Here is a 23,551-nt window from a genome sequence, read left to right as displayed (position 1 = left end):
TCAAACAGCTTATTCAAAACCTTGTATTTCAAAGTAATGAAAAAAGACCACTCTCAAATAGCACTGGTGAAATAACCCCAGTTATTTCACTGGCTGTAGGTCACCAACTCCAGTGGTATCCAAGTCTTTTCATTTATATTTTTAGAGGGAGCACACAAGCCTGACAACACTGATTAAGTCTCACCATCTAGCCTTCACCCCAGCCATTACACCCAATGTAACATGTTCTTACCTGTGTGAAAACTTATGGCCCATTGCAATCCACTCCTTTTCTATAAGAACCTTCATTTTCAAAGCAGAGGTTGGGGAAAAAGAAAAGTATTACTTATTTACAAGCCTTTGATGGTAATTCCATACAGCTCAAAAACAATGCTTCCCGCTAACAGTATTTCAAGCATAACCACAGAAGTCAATGAAAACTCTAACAGCAATTTACACATTAGTTATCCACTACAATGTTATCTAACCACTATTAGTAATCCAATACTGTGTGTCTTGCTACATCATACAACTATCAATTCCTGATATCATCAGTCAGAGACTTAAAGAAAAGAAAGGCAGAAAATCACAAGAGATTTCTTTCAAAATTAAGTTATACTGATTTTTTCCAAACTTTTTGCTTTCTTGATAGTTCTGTTGCATTCATCTAGAATAACTGCTCCTTGAGGATCTATGCACAGAAACTATTCTGGCAGAGGACAAGTATTTGTCCCTTTCAGTTACAGCTCCTGATCCTAATCAAAGTTATGTTCACCATATAGAATTGTCCAGAGCACTACTGAAGCCCATGTATGTGTTGTACTGGTATAATTTTAATTGTTAAAAGGCTGCAGTGTAATCCAGAAGCAAAAAGTAATAATTAGAAAGCAGCACGTAATAAAAGGATCAGGTCTAGCAGTGCAACGCAGCAAGGGAGGCAAAATCTACATTGTTCTGATCTCAGGGTTTCTTTCAAGGCACTCTGAGAAAGAACAGCACCCTGTCTTTTGGGTAACTGACAAACGAGACGACTGGAAAGATCACAGATCTGTCTGTATTTATGTAGTGATGGCTTCATATAAGAAATACCTTATTGCAGAAGCAAAGGCCAAATTCCTGGGTAATGGCTTTAAAATAGATCTTGAACAATGCAGACTTGACATGATATACAGGTTATGCATTTCCCTGTGTACTTGAGAGTTCAAAATCCTAGAAGAAATTCTCACTTAACAGTCTTAAATGACAAACTTCTTCACCACTTTTTCCGTGGATTGCTGCCAGTTGCACCTTCTACTCACTCATATCTTGCTGAAATGTCTCATTAAAGGCTCTCGTGAACTTTCAAGGAAACAAAGATTAGGGAATTGTAAATCAACTACCACTGTTTTGTGCCTATAGTGTTCAGAGCAATTAAAGCTTACTGAAAGAATCAAAACTGTTTTTATATAGGTCACCTACTGCTTGTTCCAGGAAATGGCCCGAAACTTAAATTAGGCCTTGTTTACATTTCAAACCCAAGGAGTATTTTTTATTTTTGAAATTCCAACATCAATGTTCTTACCATGAAGCCTTTAAAAGTCCTATAAAATGGATCTAAGAGGAGGCTAGCCAGGGAGCAGACCTGTGCTGTGCGGTCCCAGCCATCAGAGCAGTGAACCAACACACTGGCCTTTTCATCTTTCACAGCCTGTGAAGGAGAGCAGACAGAACAGTTTAGCAGCTTTCTAGTTTGGTTACTGTAATTAAATGCTATCCCTTCATCTGCATTTACCAGATTGTTCTCAAACCTAAGGGAAAAATTTGTCATTTCTAATCTGAACCATAGAAAAACACCATTTCTGGGCATACAGCCATCAACCCCAACTAGAATAAAATGCTGTAGCATGCCTTGTCAGCAATAGAGATTGTCAAGAAACAAAAATCCTCTGATCTGAAAACATTTCATCTTCTGAAATGCCATGAATTTTCAGTCTTTTCCTCTGAGGGAGGATTTGGTAGATGAGTAAGGAATAACTAGAAGCTTAAAGAAAAAAAAAAAATAGAGGAGTTCAATCTAACTTCCTCTCATATGGATCACCTTCTTTCCATTTCTGTATTGCTGGCAGAAAATAGCTTTTTGCTTGGTAAACTGAAAAGTTTTAAGAGAAAAGACAACATTTACAGAAGTGACTACTCCTACAGCTTGTCATCTGCATTCCCTTTACTACTGCTGAAGAGCAATGTATTTTATGGACTCTTCTCTCTTGACTGACCTGCAAAGTCATGCTCTTCAATAAATCTGCAGAAATGAGGACTCAATTGAAAAATACAAATTTGTGATTCCTGCATCTCAGCAGAAAGCAGGATGGTCTAGACAATCCCTCAATTATAGGACAACAGTCCAAAGATTAGTGAGCATGCTGCATTAAGAGCATAAGGTCACAAATTGTTTGCACTCCTAACCATGCTACATGGTACAGAGGCTTTTATAAGTGTCATGTACCTACACTGTGATTCCACTCATTTCAGTGAGTTTTAAGGAAGTCAGAGAATCACAGAATGGCCTAGGTTGAAAAGGACCTCGAAGATCATCTAGTTTCAACCCCCCTGCTGTGGGCAGGGTTGCCAAAAAGTCCAAATAGTCCTACTGATTGCATTAGAACAAATGGTTCTCTCTCAATGCCAGTGGTATTTCCTCTAGTCTCACGCGGAAATTAGGAGGGAGTGAACTGGGTTGACTTGATGTGCTCCAACCACAGATTTTTCAGCTGAAGCTTGGTTTATAAATTTACCTTTGCAAGAAAGACACTTGCATCCATTACAGCCTTTATGTGCCGTAACCAACCCGAGTTCTCCAGCCCAGTAAGGAAATCACTCATCGATGGAGACTTGGTTTCACACACTAAGGACACAAACAAAATAATTAGCTGAGACTCCATTAACAACATTCTTTTCTTTCCTCATCATCACCTTTTCACAGCAGCAGAGTTCGGTAGATTCTAAAAGCTAATACTCTCTGATTTACGTGTCTGCCTAAGAAAAACGACTGGTTGCATATCTAAACACACAATCCAGCAGGGTTTTTTTTTAGCTACAAGAGAACTTGAGGATATAAAAGTATCTTCCTTCTCCTCCTTCTAAAACTAACTCAGTAATGCTATTTTTTCAGCTGAGCTTCCTGTTAAAATCCAGCATTCAGTGGCACTCACCACCAATGACCCTCACACAGACACCTAACAACCACCAGCACACTGACACTTTCAAAGGTGAAAGTGAGAAAGTAGAAAGGAGAGTTCTAACTTGTAACATATAACCTTCAAGGCATCTCAGATTTTATGTGCATGTTGAAATCCAGCACAGAAAATAGAGTAATGCAGATCAGCAGTCCCTAAACATCAGTGAGAGATGTTTTTACCACTGCTAAAGTTTGGTGGCTAAGAATATGAAGGTAAAAAAAGTATTTATTCTGCCTCCTCCACCAGCACAGAATAAATCTGCCAGCTGTAGGCAACTGAGGACTTACACTTGTGTTAAGGCCAATCTCACTGTTGTGTGAATAGCCTCATTTTTCTCCAAGGTCATTACAGATCCTGCTGAGCTACCTGGCCAGGTAATTGGCAGCATCAATTATTCAGCTACTTGAGGCTAGATGACCATTATGCTGACTATTAAAACCTTAAGCTTGTATTTTGGATGACAGCATTTGTATTATAACTAAAACTGAACACAAGGACCAAAGAGAAGGATTTACAGCACCTTCTCTGATGTGTTTTTCATCTTTTCAATACAAGGAAGTTAACAGTGCTGGAAACAAACTAGCAGAGTGTGCCTGTTTGATCCAAGGTGCTCTTATCCCCTTCAGTGCAACTCCTCCAAAATTACACCAGTACAAATATAGGCATCATCCACCTCTCAGTTGCCAGTAGTTCAGGAAAGTACTTCTACCCTCCTTCACATTTTCCCCCTAAGATCACAGTCTCAAGGAATACCTTCTAACCTGAGTATTCACGTACTGAAAGCAAAACAAGTTCACTACATCAGAAATTTATCTCATACATAGCTCTCATCTCTAAGTCTTCAGAAAATCATGAAAGAATTTATTTTTCAATTAGACATACTGTTTAACACCAAAATAGCACAAACTAAGCGACAGAAATCTCAGAGAAGTATCTCAACAGTCAATGACAGCTTCATGGTTACATTAAGCTACCGAAATGAAACTACCTGAACAGTACAGGAAGTTCTTCTAGTCTTAATTTGGAACATTTAAGAAATTCACATTTTAACTAACTAATAAAATTAAGAAGTGTTGTTCATGTTACTTAGTAAGTTTGATTCCATATAAAACTAAGCACAGCAGTGTATGAAATAGCTAGCAGGAAAACATTTTAAAATTTTATCTTTAGCACTTCAATAAAGCAGACAAGTTACTTGGACTAATTTATCACAGCACCCAAGCCTTCACATCTACTTATACACATAGGACATTCATATGTCGGTCAAAATTAGGTAGAGGCAATAGAGAGGCCACTGCATGCACAATACTCACCTTCCAGGAGTTTCTGCAAGCTGTTCCGCATCACATGGATGTTTTCAATGCCAATAAATTTAAAGCGAATGTTATCATAATTGTCTTCATTCTCATAACCCTTCCCAGCAGCTCGGTTGGCCATGGCATTTAACTGTCAGATTCAAAGGAAGAGGATGGAAAAGAGAGAAAATGACAACAAACAATACAATCTGCTTGCCAAGTCTTTTTGTTTGTTTGTTTTTAATCTCCCAGAACACACACTCAACAAAAGCTGCTACTCAGGTGTCCTTCCCCACCTCCCCACACATTACTTTCAGACATTTTACTAAATGTATGTCAGCATCTCCAGTCCAATAGTCATGTGCAGAGATTCACTAAGACTTTGGCTAGCACTTCTTATACCAGGCAGAATCAAAGCCTGACCCAACAGAAAAAACTGCTGTCACCAAGGAAGGTAAAGAGACTGATTGTCTTCACTGTGAAGCTACATAAAAAAGATTCAGACAGAAGTAAACAAAGTAAAACTAGGAATGCCACTTTATGAATAACATACATACATGGTAGTATAGAAATAGTTAGAGAATTCCAAAGCTTTTCACAGACATACATGCACAGATGAAATAAAGCCACCTGAGGGAAACACAGAAACATCAAAATTGAGCAAAAAGAATACAGCAATTGAGTGGAACTGCAGAAAAGAAGTTGAAGAAGTTGAAAAGCTGCCAGTTGTGTTAATAATCACCCCAAATTGCTCAAGAGCTGCCCTAACACAATCTTCAGTGGTGACAAGGAAAAGAGTACCTCAACCTCCCACATAATGATTTGCTAACACAGAAAGGGGAGAAGGAAAAAAAAAAAAAAAAAAAGGCATTGATATCTGAACATCTTAACATTAACTGAGTAATTCTGGTGCTTCAGTTCTATCCATCCAGGGCATGACATGGTGCTTTAGAAGTGAGGCTGATCACAAATGTTCCTTTTCACCAAATCTATCTACTATCAAGATAGATGTCCGTGGAACATCTCTGATACTAGAAGCTGTGCACACCAAAAAAACCACGCAATGACTGCTACAAACAGACTGTTCTGTAATTAAATGGAGATCTCTTATAGAACATCATACTATAAAAAGACAAAATGCATCTTGAAGCAACAGGTGAAGCATTCTCTGATTTCCCCAAAGAGCTTTACCCTCCCACAGTTTAACTATATTTGTAGTTTCTCTACAATAACTCTACAATCTGAACATGCAGCAGTTTTTCGTTAGAGCAAAATCTATATTAGATTTTTATATTTAATCATGTGCTGTGCAAATCCCTGTCCTAATTTGCTTATATCCACAATCAATATGATTACAAGGCGATCATTTGATTTAGTTTCTAAATTCAGTTCTTCAAGAGTAGGATCATTACAGATAGCATTTTGTCTGTTTCTTCAAGGTCACTCTTATGTGAAGACCACAACAAAGTTCTAGCTCCAGAGAGTGGCTACCAACCAAGTAGCTGATTGTATTAAGTTCCAAACTGCACACTGAGAGATCATTAGTGTTTTGTTTTGTTTTACTGAGGCAATAATTGCCTCAATTGTTCTCGGATTCCATACAGACCCACTTCTGCCACCCAGGTAGGCAGACAAAAGCACTTCAGTTTTGCACAGCTGATTCCAAAAGCTTCTCTCCAACCCAATGTTTTAAGAGCACATCTTCAGAATGGCTCACTGTTTCAGCCAGCTTCAAGACTGCTGGTCACTTCAGGTCATCCCTAACACAAATCTCAACCTAGAGCAGTCCAGGAATACAAGCATTCTTAACAACACTTAACATTACAGTTTTGTTATTCACAAGCATTCGCCATATCAAGAGACAGAAAAGGAGCCTGATTCTGAATTCATCGCTTCAGACTGACACAATTTAACCTAAAGCTACCTGAGAAAGCATTAGCAGAGTTGTGAAAATTAACTGGAAACAGCCTTGCTAGCAAAGATGCAAGCTTTAGAAGTAACCACAAACCACATGAAGATACCTTTGGCCTTGTGTCTACAACATACATGAAGGGACTCCCAGGGTTGGCCTCTCTGATTGCCTGCAACATCTGTTCATCCTCCAGACAACGAGCACTGAACCCAGAGAGGGGTTGGCTACAACGGCATATGGCAGCCTGCAACACACAACAGATCACACTTCAGGGCAACGCAGCAGAAACAATCTGAAAGCAGGAAATAACACCACATCCTTGATTTTATATCTCACTGTATTCAGTTTCTCTGAAAAACAGCTTCTTAGGTGGACACACAGAATTGCCATTGGAATATTCCACAAAACTAGGATTTTGAGAATCTTAAGAAACAGATTTTATATATGTAACAGAATAAAGGAGCCCTTTATTGCTCTGCTCTCAAATCCTCTATGTTAGATTAGTATACACTATACCATGCTATATTTCAGTTTGGCTCAGTAGTTGTTGTTACCATTCCACACAAACTGTGCTGGGCATGCTGCAGGAAAAGTTCAGCTGTTGCCAGCACAACCCCACAGGCGCCCAGGTCAAGGCACGCTTCCTCAGGAAAACAACAACTTGACTGTGACAGCATTTTCCTAACATCTGCATCTAAAACACTGCTGAAACAGCGAAGTTAAAAATTTACATTGTGGTCTTTAGTGAAGGGAAAAAAAAAACAACAACAAAACTGAAACCTTCATTTATTCTGAGTTAAGAAGAGCTATTTCAGGGCAGTTCTTCCTCTTCCTGAGTAAGAAAATTTAGCTGAGTTAACATGCATCTTGTTAAGCGTGCACCTTGTTAAACATTATTCAATATAGCTACACAGTACATTAAAATAAGCACACACAGAAAAAAAGCACAAAAGACATTCCTGAAAGCTGGTAAGAAATTTCCAGACAGGAAGCTTGAGAGCTTTGTACACAGCACCAGTATGTCTTTGGTATCTAGCTTATTCTGCAACTCAAACCAATTCTAGAGCCCTTACGAAAAGAACAGTTAAACAGGAAGTTAAAGCACCTCAGTAATTATCTCATCCTTTCCTTTCACTGGAAGGGAGCTGCACAAGAAGGGAGACCCTTGCTCTCCAGCCCCACCCCACCCAAGACAGCAGACAGTTGAACTACTAACATTGTTTTCTTTATATAAGTAAGAAAGCACTGGAATCCGCCCCCTGCTTCTGAACCTTGAGCTTCCAATCACTGTTGCCTTACTAGCAGCTCTAGGCACCACAATTTCCGGAGGATATGTGCTGCAAACCTGAAGTGAGAAGGAAGAATTTAGATATTACTGTTTATCAATTAAAGACACGGGACAAATTCATTTTTAATATATGATCTCACTTTTGTAAGCAACAATACATTGTTCACCACAGTGTATCAAAACAAACCATATCTGAAGCATCACGTCATTAGAATGCATCCAGGAAAAAACAACACAAGGGAATGGGTAAAAATAATAAAACAATATAGTAACAAACAATTTTGCAGTGGAGCCCCAAAACTGAATTGCACAGTATGCCATGTTTTGAAAGGAAGGTCTTTAAAGCCATACATTTTATGAAAGCTACTAGTTTGTCACAAAAATATATGAATAATTATGTATTAAGATTTCCCTTTAAATCTCCAACTAGAAATGAGCTTGTAGCCATCAGGTACCATCCTCACAAAACAGCTTCACCCACTGTCCTCAAAAAACCATAGTCTTTTCAGCTTATACTTTAAAGATGAGACATCCTCCAAGTCTTTACTTGAGGCTTGACAAGTTTCAAATGCAAACTGGAAACCCTGAGGAAATTGCAAAGCATTGCCAACTGAAAGTTCCATACTAGCAAATAAAGCTTCAAAACCATCGTTTTGGATATTTTAGATACCCACATTCTGATGCCTTGATGGGAAAAGCACTTCCCATGTCATCTCAATTCAGGCATCCAAAGATGGCCACTTAAAACTCCAGTCATTTCTGACAGAAAGGCATACACTACTTCAACCCAAAGCATAACAATAAAAAAAAAAAAAAACAACTGGTGGGGAGAGAATGAAGAGCACAGAGGAAGGATTCAGGACAACATACTGGTATCTTCCTCACTCAGAGATATTTAGTGAATTTTAGATAGAAAGTCTGTGCATAAAACCAGAGGAAACAGAAAGGGAAATTGTACAAAGCTGGAGTTGGAGTAAACTTGTTGAGTAAAGTTTCCATTTAAATGTTGTTTAGAGCTACCCTGACCTTAAAGAGAGGGAAATAGCAGAAGCCAGTTAGAACTGAAACAACTAAGTTTTTCCTTAGCATGAGATCTAAACAAGCAAAAAAAAAGAAAGCATCTTCAGTTTCTGTTTTTTCCTTCCTTACTCTAGTCCCTTTTCACTCTGCCTTGTTCCTCATCAAGCCAAGCCACTCCCATGCATTCCTCCTCTTAACAGCTCTCATCACACTGGAGGAACACAGTCTGGAAATACATAAAGAACCTAAGGGTACTTCATGTTCTTGTAGCAGATGGTTTGGTATTTCTCTAGAAAAATAAGTAGCTGATGTTTTGCCAGAGGAATCAAAGCAAACCAAGGTGACTCTGCAGCTCTGTTTCTTCTTAGCATCATTATCCACAACTTCACATTAAGCTGCTGCTTCAATTAAAACCAACTGAGCTCATTTTTCCCCAGAGGCAACACTTATGCAGCAGCAGGATTGCTGAATGTCATTAACACACAGAGATATTGCACCAACTGGCTACTTTGGACAAGAATTACCTCATAGTCTTTATTAAGATCTGTTATTTCCCAATAGTCATTCGGGATTCCCATACGCTGGTAATCTACTTTCAAATCAATCAGTTTCCAGCCAATCTCCCGGTTATCTTTAGACATTTTAGGATTGTAAGAGAAAGCATAAAGTTCTTCAGGTTTCACTAGGAAGAAGAAAAAAATTAATTAGTTATAATTTAATACAGAAATGTCAGCACTTCTTCCTAAAGGTTTTTGTTTGGCTAGCACTGTGCAAGCCACTGGGGTACAGATGTACAACAACCGATACAAGGATTAAAAAATTATTCAGCTGAGAGCAATCAGAAAACAAGTGCTTTTTTTTTTTTTCCACAAAAGCCAAGGGCTGTGTGACTGTTGTACTCCATAGTTGGCTATATTGCAGTAACAGATTTTATTTACGCTCCTGCACGAAAGATCACTTTGTAAATTTTACTCACCTAAGCAAAATATTCAGACTGGTTTTGATGCCTTAGAAAAATACTGAGTACTATAACAGAACAGTATGGATATTGGGAATTTTTCAGAAGTTCATCAAAAACGTTCCTAACTTTATCGAGCCAAACAGGACTCACAGATGAAAGAATTATAAGCACGCAAGTTTCAGCCATAATGCAATGTTCCTCATGTTTATAAGGTTTCACTCTGGGTAACACCAAGTGCCAACGATTCATATTCAGATCCTCAGGAGTTTCCAGTACTCCTTTCCCCACAGGCAGGGAGATGTGCTACAGTATTTTGTTACAATTAAAACTCCAAAATTTCTGGGAAAAAAAACCTACTGAATTTTCTGCAATGTGCATGCTCCAACAGATTGATATCCTAAGAATGAACGCAGAAATAAAAACATTTATGAAGAGACCTTTTCTGTGAAGCGTTCATAAAAAAGCTCTTGCAAACCTTCAAGTTCATTGCTCAACAGTGAATTCTGAGCTGCATGGAAGGCATGACAGATGTACTGAATATTACTGGTGGTCCAACAAAAGCTTCAGGCTGTACCCAACAAATGATAATTTCTTCCTCCCTCCATCTCTACCTTTCCAATTTCCTTCGCTCTCCTCAGGAAATGCAAATCCCACCAATAACTCCCTTCGTTGACTCCCAAGGCAGCAAGCTCTCTGGAGAGCACACCTGGCAGTGTGTGATAACACAGCCAAGTTACCAGACAGGTAACCCATAACTGTCAGTCATACACGTGCAAACCATAAATAATTAGATGCTCTGACAAATTATACGAAGGAAGAATACATACAAAAAGTTTAAACCAAATAGTACAAATATCCATAAATAAAACAAAAGAAAGAGCTACAAAGCATTACACCAAACTACACAAAAGAAACTGACTGATGTGATCTCCTGCAGTGACAGCTCCCACGCTTCAAGATGCTACAGAAGTGTCTCATTTTCAAAACTGAAAGCACAGTGACACCTTTTAAACACAACAGCAGAATTCTGAAAGAAACAGCACTAAAATTAGAGCTTCATAACTAAGAAAACTCTATAGCTTGGGACACAAGGAAAATTATGGGAACTGACAATAAGTTCTAATCCCCATAGGTGGCTCAAAGCCAAACTCAACTAAACAGTTGGCCTGAAGAGACCACAGACTTCTGAGGATGTTTTGCATCTACTCGGAGACTGATTCCAAGACAGGTCACCGAGGTGAAGCATAGGAACATCCAAAAGAAGATAAACACTAAAGAGTTACCTAAATGTGCTACTGGGAAACAACGATAAGATTTACAACTTTGTGGGATCTGGAATTCCATGGATATCTGGTCAAATGGCAAGAGCAGAGCTATGCACAGCCATGAGCCAAATCACAGAAATGACTGGCAACAACCAGGACTGAAGTAACACCTGGCACATGTGCCACACTCTGGCCAATCAACTCTGCACTGGTCTTCAGAAGATTCCTCATTTCCACTGCCAGAAGATCTGTGCTTACTTTACAAGCAAATCGTTTGGTGCACAGGGTAGCAACTACTGCACCAACCCACACAGATCACCTCTGACAGTGCTAGTACTGTCTGATTTCACACCCTCCTCTACTGCACTGCTACAATGAAATCAGTAGTGTGACAGACAAAGCTTTCACTAGTGCTCAGATGAGCCTTTGAGCTTACTGCATTTCAACAGTTTGAGAAACAGACTGACCCAAATACCTGGTTGTGAAAGTTTGAGCAAGGAGGTGTACACTTCATGACAATCACGTTCCTGCCCAATAACAAAGTGAGCCACATGGAAGTTCTTGCAGTGAATAAGGAGTGGGCATCCAGCTGTGGTCAGAGGCAATTTTTCTACAGTTGCAATATGATGATGCAGAATCTAAAAAACAGGAGATAATCAAAATCTTTCAGATACCACTAACAAGGCCATAAGCTGTACAAGCAGACTGGAAAGCTTTGCAATACACTATCAGCAGAAAGTGAATTGATTTATGACATTTATCAAGCAAACATAATAAACATCCAGACTGCGTACCCAAAAGCTATATAACAATGAGCCAGACTGAAAGAACACAGACATATAACAAAGTATTTTTAGAGACTGATATGTAATTGGGTCTACCTGGTTCTATGAGGAGCAAGATTATCTTCTTCTTACTTCTTTTCCACCCACAAACACAACGTATTAATTATAAAATAGGAATGAGGAAATAACAAAGGTTGCTAATTTCAGTGCTAGTTTTACATTTCAAAGTCCTGTAAATTCAAGTTTGGTGGCTTTGTACATCAAGCTTGAGGTCAGAAATTAGACAAGTTCGTTTTGTTCCTGAAACTATTGTGTCACATAACCATTGCATTCGTTTTCTCCCAAAAGGGCAATTTCTGTTAAACATTTGGTATCCAAACACTACAAAAAACTACAACAACTTCGGAATTCATGGAACTATTCATATTGGATATTAGATATTTAATATTTTAAAACTTGTATTTAAACAAGCTCCAAGTATAGCACATACCCATGTTTCTTTTCTGACTTCAGCAGAAGCATCTACATAGATAAGATGGGTAGCTGTCAGGTATAAAGTCCCGCTTGCTGCCCTCCTATTTGTATAGCGATCTAGTAATTTCACGTTTTCCACCTGCAGTAAGAGCAAAGGATTATAAAGTAAATTCAGCTCTGATCAAAGAAATTCTAAACATCCGCTGAACAACAATCATGTCACAGCTAAAACAATTCAGGAAACAAGAAAAACCTAAAAACTACGTGCACCAAACCAGCTTTACGGTATACATTAACAGCTAGGAAAATAATCTGAAAGTCAAAAAGGTTAAATGAACTGTCAAGATCTAGCAGCAGCATGAAGAAAAGGATCGCTTTGTAGCCAAGGCAATCAAAGTTTGTCGTTGTGCCAGTTGCGGAAACAACGAGACAGCAAAGAACTACAACAGACAAGGCTGCCCATGTTTGGTGCCATCAAAGTACTGCTGGGAAAGAAGCAGCTCCACCAGTCTGACTGCCAGCATCTCGGCCCTCACAGAAGGCACTGCTGCCCATCTGCACTTACACATTAAGTACATCGCATCTCATAAACCACAGCCAGCAAGTTAACCAAATACAAGTTTTAAGAGCCATGGGCACAGACCAAAAAAAAAAAACAAAAAAACCTGTTTTTTTTTTAAAAAGTATCTATTTGTATGCGTGTTTTGTTTTGTTTTGTTTTCCTGGCCTATTTGTTTGTTAGTTACGGAATTTCTCTTTCCTTCTAAAGCAAAAACCAAAAAATTGCGGGGGTGTGGGGGGGAATGGAAGGAAATACACATCTCAAGAGCCTTATCTGTCCTGAAGTAAAGTTTGCTGGTTTATGACCACAAAGTACACAGACGATCCGTTTACAGGCGCTCGCAGTAACGCCGCCCGGTCCCAGAGCAGACGCAGGGCGCTCCGCTCACCTCTCACATACCGGCTCCTCACAACGCAGCGCCCGGCCTGCGGCTCCCCAGCACGGCCCTCCGCACAGGGCAGCGGCCACCAGCCTGTCCCCTCACCCACCCCCAGCCCCAAAATCCAGCATTCTACACGGAGCGTAGCGGAGCCAAAAGAGGAAGAGGCGCAGACCGCGGATCGCAGCGCGGCAGCCGCTTACCTTCGGCGTGGTGATGTGCTCCATGATGGCACCGCCTGCACCTCAGCTCGCCCGCGCGGCCGGGCCTCCGCCCCGCCATTTGCAGCGGGCGGCTCCCGCCCCGCCGCAAGTCTCGCGAGATGCTGGCGGGGCAGAGCGGAGCGGCGCCGCGACCGCCATTTTCGGCGAGGGCAAGTGCCCTGCGGGGGTCAGCTGTGGGGGCGGCGGCCCCCAGCGAGGCTCCTTCATCCCTGCGCGTTTAGGCTCGCTGGGGAAAGGAGGTGTAGCGGCAGATTTGTCCCGCGCTAATACATGAAGTGAAACAAAAGTGGCCATGCTTGCTTGCTTTACACGCAGAACATAATACCTCTCGTGGATAGCCAAGCTCCATTCTGAACAACTGCTGTAACCGAGGCTAACCTTCACAAACCTGCTGCAGCCCCTGCAGTGAAGGTTGACAACACTTGGCAAACCCGAGGACAGCACTTTCCCCTGATGCTCACACCAACCTAACCTCGAATTTGCTGAGGAACTGAGGATTGCCCTGCACGTGGTAGGGGGGTTGGAGATTTATGATCCTGGAGGTCCCTTCCAACCCTGGCCATTCTGTGATTCTGGGATAACCTTCCATCCACTGATAATTGGTACTATTTAATTGCTGCCAACAGGCAGTGCTGGTGTGACAAGCAGGGGTGTCTTTGTTGCACACCCTCATAAGAGAGGTGGTGTTACCACCTGAGCTAAGGTGAGAAGGAAAAAGGACACAACACAGGTATTCCTGCATTCCTCCTACTGCACTCCTCAGAGCTCGCAGAACATGCTCATAGCAGTGAGCACCTCTCTTCATTCCTTCTGAATGCTTCACTTTGAGGGAGGATGAGGCACACGGGTGCTGTGGTCACCAGGGGTCAGTGGGAGCCCTGCTGCAGCCCGCTCCCTCCCAGGAGCCAGGTGGTAGAAGTGCATACAGCACCTGCCTGCGCCAGTCAGCTGTTACAGGATCGCTCGTTCCTCTATGAACAAAAGCTGGGTGTCAGGACCACTGTAATTATTGCATCCTGTTATTAGTGAGTAAGAAAAGCAAGTTTGCTGATGGAAACCCAATGTCTAAGAAAGCACGTGATAAAATTGGAAAGGGACTGCATTTCTCAATGCCCTCATTGTTTTTCTAAGCACAAATCTAAGGAAGCTCTTTCAGACGTGACTCGAGGAAAGCCAGCATCAATGCTTGCATTAGAACTTCCTGTGATACCTATGAAAATCCCAACAGATTTATCTTTCTCTGTCCCTGAGTCACAGTGGGAATAAGAGGAGGAAAAAGAGAAGCACACCAAAGTTTGGAGGAAAATATCAAACTCATCTGTGATACAATTTTAGCTCCTTGAATGGTTATGGTGGTTGTTCATTTCTAGTCACCTCTCTTCTGTTAGGCCTTTGCATCTGTGCTGTGCATTATTCCCAGATATTTTTTTTTCTTATAAGTTTTGCAGAAAGATTAAAGATTATGGTAATTTGCAATATTAATAATAAACTGTGTGAGGATCATTGAAAGGAACTCTACAGTACTGCACAGTGCACACATATAATAGCAATGCATCTCCTTCCTCTTTTAAAAACCAAGAACACACACAGAAAGCATAAAGCAACAAAAGAGGGAAGAAATAAGCATATTCAGCTGAGGAATAGAAAACATTGAAGTCACAAATGCACTTCTTAGCCAGCTACTATCACACCTCTTATTCCACAGAGGTCAATCTGAGCAAGAATAAAAAGTGCTGACTTCTACCAGGGAGATTTTCTCAAGTAATAGATGGAGCTATGAAAAAAGTGCGGAGCAGAACTGAGCTCCCAAGGTTGGTGACCCATCAGTTGAGACACATACTGCTGAGATCCTGGAATATGACTGTTGACTAAGGCAGGCTCATTTACAAGTCTTAAAGGGAGAATAGTGCCAAAAATAAAATGAGACGACAGGTTCAGATATGATTAAATAACCTGTTCCAGACAATATGCACACAGTCCTACCGAGATGTTGGATTTTGTTGCTTTGAAAAGAGATAGCATAATGTACATGCTGGGGACAAGTCCATGGCGTGCTGATGTTAATGGTCAGTTAAGTGGCACCAGGCATGAATCTGGCCTTCAGTGTTCTTTTTTCTCTCTTTCATGATACTCAGAAAATAACTGTCACAAGAAATAACTTCAGGAAACACAGATTTTTCCTGTATTATAGAATTTTGATAGTCACAAATTGTTTCTGAAGTATCTTCCTGGGGAAAAAGAACTTGAAAGTAGCTTCTTATTTCTGGGAATATAAGCTGCTGAGGAGTAAGAAAGCAGAACTTGGTACAGATTCCTACAAACCTCACTGAAACCTTTGGAACTACCTTTATTCTAATGGGCTCTTCAATGGAATTTTTTTGAGTTTTGATGCCACAAGATAGTTTCAGGGTCTTTATATGCTAAGCTGCAGCATTATTCTGACGATTACAGCCTGTAGTAGGAGACACAAGTGTGCAGTTAATGGGTTTCCACTGACAAGCTGGAAAATATCCCATGGAAAAGATCTGTGCCATTTCTTACAGCTTTTTCTGCTGACATTCCCCGACAGTGATGATCTCTACAGTGCCATCTGAGTGGGTTAAATGCAGCGGTCCCTAATACATGAGTGCAGGTGCTGTAGTGCAGTTATGTCTTTGATGCCATAGAACATCAAGAGATATGCTTGCAAAAACACAATTAGCTCATCTCTTATTACTACCAAAGAAGTCACAAGACCAACAACGTGTGCTGCTGCCTCTGATGTTATATCACTAAAGTAATTATAAAATCCAGCCTAGCCCCTGACAGCCCTTTCAAAAGGTTTTATACTCAGAATAAGTTGCAACTACAAACAGGCACCAACAATCCTCATGCAGGGACCATCCCTCTGTCAAATTCAGCACAATCAAACGTGGCAGCTTAGGTATCCCCAGTTGTGTTGTTTTGCTTTAGGCTAATAATCTGCTACCCATGCTGTGATGGGGCTGTAGGAAAGCACCTCCACTCCACCCTGCTTCAAGTCAGAAGGGTTTGCTTTTTTTTTTTTTTTTTTTTTAGTTAATTAAAGCATAACTTGCAGGGGTGGAAAATCACCACTGAGATGTGAGGTAAGGAAATGCTGAGTGGATGGGGTTTTTTTCCCTTACAATAGCTGTGGCTAGGTGTTTTTAATGGAAAGAAAAGCATGTCATCATAACAACTCTTGATGAAATTGCCTGACACTTATGCCCACTTCCAGCAGAGTTAAGGAAGCTAACTGACGAACATGTATTTCTAATCTGGTTTGTTGCTCTTGGAGATAAACTGAATAATTTTGTACCGAATAGATCAAACAGCAAAGTTTTTTCTCTTTGCCACTGAACAGCCAGGAGCAGACTGTGATTTTTCTCGTGTGCACTGTTTCTACAAAATTGTTTTATGAGATTCTTCCCACTTATTGCCTTGCAATTTGAGCTGCCCTTCTTATTCTGGAATGGTCTCATCACTAAATGGCATTGTTTCTGCTTCCTGAGTAGAATTATCCTTCTTGGAGAAAACAAAACATGTTCATATAAAGTTTACTTCCTGCACAAACTTGACAAAGTGAATATAAATCTAGCTTTTGCAAAGAACTGACTTGAATGAATGTTCATGGAATGGGACCATGAGAGAACTCTGAGCAAAGCCAAAGCAGATTTGTTTTTGCAGTTTCAAATAAACCTGTAGATACTGTTTTGCAATATGTCTATCACTGTCTGTAAAGAATAAAGCCCCTCAGGCCCACAAATCCTGGGTTTCCCAAAGAACACAGAGCTATTTTCCTTGCTGTCAAGTAGGAAAGAGAGAAGACAGTTGATTCCTGGAAATTTTTTAACAGAGCGTCCAGTGCACATTGGGCTCCTATTTGTAATAAAGATCTGCACAAACACATCAGTGACTGAAGGCTGGGAATGGTTGTCTTCCCCCTGGCATTTAGTTAAGCTAGCTAAACTGAATGTGGCTGTCTGTTTTGCTATATCAGGAAACGTACGGGGGAAAAAAAGCACCAAGTCCTCTTACATAGTAGAAATAAAGAATGTTGAATTAAAACCAGAGCAGAGCAGGTACTTTTGCTCTGGTACCTCTGGAAGGTACTTTTCCTCTGATAATTGACATGGACTAAGAAAATAAATGATCCTGTGTATTAAAGTATGCATAGCAGAGAAGCTGAGTAGAATACTCCTCACAGTACTAACCTGTTTCAGGGTCTTAAATCCTCTGTTCCAGTACACAAAGCTGTGACCCAGTCAAGCTTGTTAGCAGTGGCAAATTTATTCCTGACTGTCTTTCTCTGATGAAATGAAGTTGTTCTTTTTTCGAGACAGCACTCAATCCATAGTGACAAAGGGTGGATTATCTGCCTCTCAGCAAGCTATTGAAACCTATCAAAGTGAGTTTGGAAGTGGCTTTAGAAAAGCTGCTGAAAACATGCCAAGAACTGCATAATACATGGAAGGAGAGTAGGAATGGTACTTAAATGCAGTATGATATTAGGATGCTGGCAGCATCTGGAGAAGGGAGATGGTGTTTGGCAAATGATAGAAACGGATATAATTCAGGACTGGAGCCAAACTCAAGCTTTACTTGACTGCTGACAGAATCTCCTCTGGGATTTCACCCTGTCATACGTAGAAAATTGTTTTCTCCTATTTGTAATGAAGTTCAAACTTCAGCATCTCTGTATGTGCTATGGATGGAATATCTTTCTAGGTGGAAAGATTAGCCAGATCTTTTCCTCTGGCCCAGCTTTTAAGTGTAAACGGAGGGGCTTTTGGAGATATCTTCCTGTTGAAGATAAATTAAGGAGGGTTGTTCCTTGGGCTTACAGAGGAAAAAGCACTTCAGAATTGTTCTGTACTGATTCCCTGACAGCTCCTTCTTCATTTTGTGCCTATCTGTGGATTTGAATCTCTTGTTTAATTACAGTTCTAATCGTCTTACTCATGCTTCATGTCCCACTGTAAATAAAAGGAATTTTAGGCAGCACTTTGTCCTTTTCTTCCAAGTGGCTGCATAAATTTGCCCTTTTTGAAAAAAAAGTGACTGATTATTTTATTGTGAAATCATGTGTTCAGCCAGTCAACATTACTGAGTTGAGTCATCCCATTGTCAGAGAAAGCACCCCAGGGAACAAAGATGAACAATTGCAGGTTATTTGTCATCAACAATGTGTGGAGTGCTTAAGCATACTGAGTGACAGCAAGATGACTTTATACTTACGCATACCAAGTGTAATATAGTCTGGTGAACTCTTCGTAGTTTAACTACAGGAAGCTGAATATAATGTCTTTAAACTACAAGACAGTAGATTTAGATTCGATATTTAGAATAAATCATTTACTCAGAGGGTGGTGAGGCACTGCCATGTGCTGCCCAGAGAAGTTGTGGATGCCCCAAACCTGGAAGTGTTCAAAGCCAGGTTGGATGGGGCTTTGACAACCTGACCTAGCGAGGGCATCCCTGCCCATGGCAGAGAAGTTAGAAATTGGCCAGTTTTACTCTCGTGCACCCCACATCCTAAAGGCCAACCACACTTCTCTGTATTTGAGCAGGTGCACTGTCTCCAGCATTGCCTAGTTATTAAAGAAAGCACTCTTGATTTTAGAACTGCTGCAGTGAATTGAGTCTCTCAAAGTCATCTTTTTAACTCAGGTGTTGTAAGATTGCTTTAGCCAAAAAGCAGTGGAAGAGAAGCAGCAGTAAAGAATGGTGTACCATTTCATCTCTTCATTGGCCTGTTGGATAATACCATCCGATGATGAAATCCTGCCTAGCACTGACTGACTATTAGAGCTGGTGTGTAGGCAAATGAAGCATGAATGTTTTTCTAAAATGAACTGGTGTGGGACAAAAGGAAAGCAATAGTAGTGCCTTCTACTGGGATATAAGAACTATGGAGCAATAGAAAACAATAAAGAAAAATTATCTCACCCCTTTCTGACAACCACTGCCAGCTCAAGCGGAGTGCAATCTCTAGAGAGATGCAATTCCCATGCAACTGGAAAAATAATTTGTGGCTGCCTACTAAAGTACTTCAAGGACACTCTAAAAGCAAACTTTACAGAGGGCAATTTGTCTGGAAACATTTTGTGTTCTTAACTACCAACAAGTAGAAATAAAGTCTATCACGTAAAGAAGCACAGGCCTCATTTGTGCCCATCGATAAAACAACGGCCAGATGGCTTTATTGCCACTGGAAATTGTAGAACAAAAAGTGTTTATCAAGCATGGGTCAGCACTTTTATCTGTGAATCTGTCGCATTTACTCATCCACTGCTGGTCTGGTGCTATCATCCTCAACTTAAGACAGCAAATTAGCATGAAAAGCCTGCTGCATTGCTTACCCACAAGCAGAACCTTGTGGCCCTTGGATAATGCCATTCCAGTTCATAAGAATTGGTTTATACATACACTCCCAGAAAACTTATTAACAATACTCCATTCTCACTTTTCCCACAGTTTCTCTTCAATAATAAATAGCCCTGATGAAAATTCAGAATGGAAACACAATAGATACCCAGATGGTTTCACTCAGGGAACTTTGGCATGTGTACTCTGCTATTTACTATTTCCTTACTGAGCTAATCTTTTGAGCAGGCAGGAGTGCAGGTAACTTCCCATGGTAAAAACATGAGAAGGGGGTTGTGCTCACATCAGCGATCGCTGCGTTAGCAGTGGGATTACCTGCCTGGGAAAAGAGAACGTGGATAATAAGTTAGAAACGTCCTTACTTTCTTACTTTAACTAGATACATACTATAACATTTAGCCTTGATACTTACAGGTAGAATTCTTTCTTTTTAGACTTCATATAATTTGTGCAACTGCTATTTTGTTGTGCTAACAACACCATATGCCTTCTAGAAGATGGTGGATGCTATCATGTGGTAATGTGCATAAACAAAGTATGGCTAGTTCTGGCAGAACTGAACTAGCCTTGACAGACCAGCAGAACAAAGCTGACCCAATGCTGCAAACCAAGTTCTCTACAGTTTGTTTCCAGGAGGAATTTCACCTCTTTCCTTTTACTCTCTTGCTGAATCTTTGCTTGATCCTGTGAAGACCACAGCAATTCACTTAACATTTCTATAGCAAAGGGCTTCCACCAAGTTGATCTGTTGGTAACTTCTTGGTTAGCACACAATAGGATACACCATGAACTATGCCACACATCTTTAGTGAATGAAGCTTGGGAGCACTATAGAGAAGGAACATGGCCATTTCAGAAACAAAACTAAATCTGTCCCAAGTAGAAAAAAAGCCATAAATTTTAAATCCTTATACTAATATACTCAGAGTGATGTGACTATGGCATTGCTGTTCCTTTTTTCTTTGTTCATCAATCCCTGCCTTTCACAAGATCATACATGTACAAGATAGAGAATCAATCAGTTTGTATGTTAGCTACCAATGCCACATCTTCCCACCCTTTATAGCTGCCCCCTAAATATTTCAAAGCTCAGTACATCTCAGATGCAGGACAGAATCTACCTCTCTGTGAATTTGAGAGCTATTTTTGGCCCTACTTGTTCCTATGAAATCCTCTTGAAGAGAAAACTTAAAGTTTCCCATTGCAGCAATAAATTCACTCCAATGAGAAACATTTTGGTTAACATTTAGAATTTGCTACATACCACTCTGTATTTTTTAACATTAAACAAACTATTTTACTGAGCAAGTTTTTAGTCTGCCTGGCTATTTGTGTACAAGATTGCAGAAGAGATTCTAAACAATCTTCCTTCCACCATTTCTCCAGCAGTGCTTGTGCAATCTGTTGGAAGCATCCCAGCACAGCAAAAACTAAGTCTACACGTGCAAATATATTTATACAAATATCTACAATACAAATATCTACAGTTATTTTGGGTTATCATTAAACTGTAGACATTTGAATAGAAAGATCTTATTCCATGCCATTCTTTTCCAAAAGGAACACTGAAGTTGTTCTTTTGCCTACATAAATGCTGCCCTCCTATAATCACAAAAAAATTAATTATCGATATTTTTCAGATGTCACTGTTTTCATTGAGAGTCCCCAGATGAAACTGTGTATACACCACTTAGAATTGTATTACCATTTCTCCTGATGGAATTATACATCTGAGAATTCTGAAGTCCTTTCTCCCTTCTTAAGATTTTCTTTATTCTAAAAACTGTTTATATAGTGAGCTGTATTGAGCTTTTTTTTCTAGTCAGCTTTCTGAGTTATTTAAGTCCTCTTAAGGAAATAAAAGAATTTAGTAACCAAAGTAACCAGTTACCTGAATTTATCCCATTAAATTGGTTGGTCATGTCTGTATCTCCAGTTCTGCCACTGTTAAGGTATATTGCTTAGCAATATGCAGGCAGACTTCTTTCTCCAAACATCAGCCACTCACATTCATTCATCCATGTAAATTGAACGAGCACCTAATTTTGTGTTTCTTCTTCGTGGTCACAAATGGAGCACATTCCCTTTGGTGGTTCAACTATTTCCTTTAATGTGAGTAATTTACTACCCTCCTTGTACTTTCCAATTACGTCATTATTTTCTAATAAGCATGCTTGTGGATTTTATCTGTTGATTGCTTTTGCCTAGAAGATCTCAAACCAGAGGAAGAACATCAGTTCTTAAAAAAATGGTACAGCAATCCATCAGTGTGCTACACTGAGAATTAAATATGCACAATCAGTGCACTGAGCTGTCAACCTTTCTATAAAGCCATTAGCTATGTTTTCACAGAGAGCATCAGGTTGGACAACGCAAAGTTTACCAATAACTAAGATTATTTGGAAGTCAATAAACATAGCTGCTGTTGTATTGGCTGCTGATATTCTGACAACCAGCAATTTTTCTCAGTCACTGTGCATGTCATACTTCATCTATCATACTTAGGATTACTAGCAGTGCTCAGAGGATCCTGATCCTGTGTTAGCCACATCCTCAGCAACTGCTGGAGTTTGTTCGGGCTGCCAATCACTGCTGAAGGTATTTCAGTCACCTGCAAGAGTGCCTTCCCTTACCTCTACCCCCACCCCCTCCCTTCCCTTCCCCAACAGGACCACTATGTCAGCTCTGAAATAGATGGATGCTTTTCTGCTTCAGGTTCCTCTGACTTCAGGGACAGTATAAAGAGAATAAAGGAAATCACTAAGGTCCACTCTGAGTTTCCATTGTGAGAGAACTTATCAATTACATGTTGCAATTAGTGAAACTAAAAGCCTTCAGTTCAGTTTAACCACCTAAATAGAAAGAAAAATTGACAGAATCAAAGATTTATACACCAGCTATTTGTGTCAGAAATGATATCAACAATTTTTTAGTCATGCATTCAGGACATGCTCTGTGTCAGAAGCAGAAGACAAACTGCCTTCACACCGTTCTGCAAACTGAACCCTGAATTGTACCAGCCCTTATTTCAGTCTCAAAGCTCAAACCTGCAGTGCAGTCCTGACCCAACTTACTGGCAACTTGCTCTTCTGGGGAGAGTGCCAATCAAAACAGCCCTTCAGCGTGGTGACACTTCTGCATTTGGGAAAATGTCATCCAGCTGAGTCTAAAATATTAATTTATGTATGACATGCCTCACCTGAGCATGTCCCACTTGTCCCACTTGTCCCTGCTATGCCTTTCAATTCCGTGTCCCACCAGACTGGTTATTTCTGACTAATATTACAGCAGATCTCATAACTTCGTTACCATACAAAAGTGGAATTACATTCTGAAAAGTGCCTTTGTAAAATAAGCGAATAAAATCTCATAGATATTACATTCACTAAAAGTCAGTGAGAGCACATGACCCTTGCTTAGGTAACAAGGGATGAACTCACCCCACACTGCATGGCTCATTCTGCACGCTCAGCCCAGCTAAGGGAATGAAGATAAGCAGACAAATAGTCTCCTGTTTGTTACATGTGGAACCTTGTTACATTTAGTGTGACTCTAAGGACGTGATTGATGGCCTCATCTGAGTACTAGGGGATCTTCCTGCTGGTTTTGCAATTGAAATTCATGCGATACACATACAGACATCATGCAAGACAAAAGAAGTCTTTTGAACACTGCAGCTTAATGTTGCCTAGCTTTGTTCCTTCTAGAAGACTAACAGGAAAAAAGTAGTAATATTTGCCTCTGCTGCTAATGGGAGAGGTAAATACACATGGCAAGTGGGAAGAAAAGGGCTGTTTTTGTTCTC

General features: G+C 40.2%; 1 protein-coding gene across 3 annotated transcripts in view; it reads right to left on the bottom strand.

The window, feature by feature from the left end:
- Positions 1 to 23,551, bottom strand: part of MTMR8 (myotubularin related protein 8) — a 42,718-nt gene that overhangs the window by 9,558 nt on the left and 9,609 nt on the right. For 2 of the 3 annotated variants that reach the window (XM_010715334.4, XM_019618241.3), the window contains exons 4-12: positions 12,211 to 12,333; positions 11,411 to 11,573; positions 9,234 to 9,391; positions 7,618 to 7,746; positions 6,511 to 6,645; positions 4,508 to 4,640; positions 2,751 to 2,860; positions 1,541 to 1,666; positions 233 to 282 (exon numbers count right to left, since the gene is read on the bottom strand). In XM_010715334.4, the coding sequence (XP_010713636.1) occupies positions 233 to 282; positions 1,541 to 1,666; positions 2,751 to 2,860; positions 4,508 to 4,640; positions 6,511 to 6,645; positions 7,618 to 7,746; positions 9,234 to 9,391; positions 11,411 to 11,573; positions 12,211 to 12,333 (1,127 nt within the window). Of the gene's footprint in view, positions 1 to 232; positions 283 to 1,540; positions 1,667 to 2,750; positions 2,861 to 4,507; positions 4,641 to 6,510; positions 6,646 to 7,617; positions 7,747 to 9,233; positions 9,392 to 11,410; positions 11,574 to 12,210; positions 12,334 to 13,338; positions 13,479 to 23,551 lie in introns of those variants that run through there. The other variant, XM_085230500.1, reaches the window with a different exon arrangement.

This window comes from Meleagris gallopavo, chromosome 9 (assembly GCF_905368555.1).
Source record: "Meleagris gallopavo chromosome 9, MGAL_WU_HG_1.1, whole genome shotgun sequence".
In the NCBI taxonomy this organism is placed as follows: Eukaryota; Metazoa; Chordata; class Aves; order Galliformes; family Phasianidae; genus Meleagris; species Meleagris gallopavo.
This window is presented reverse-complemented; position numbering and strand designations above follow the sequence as displayed.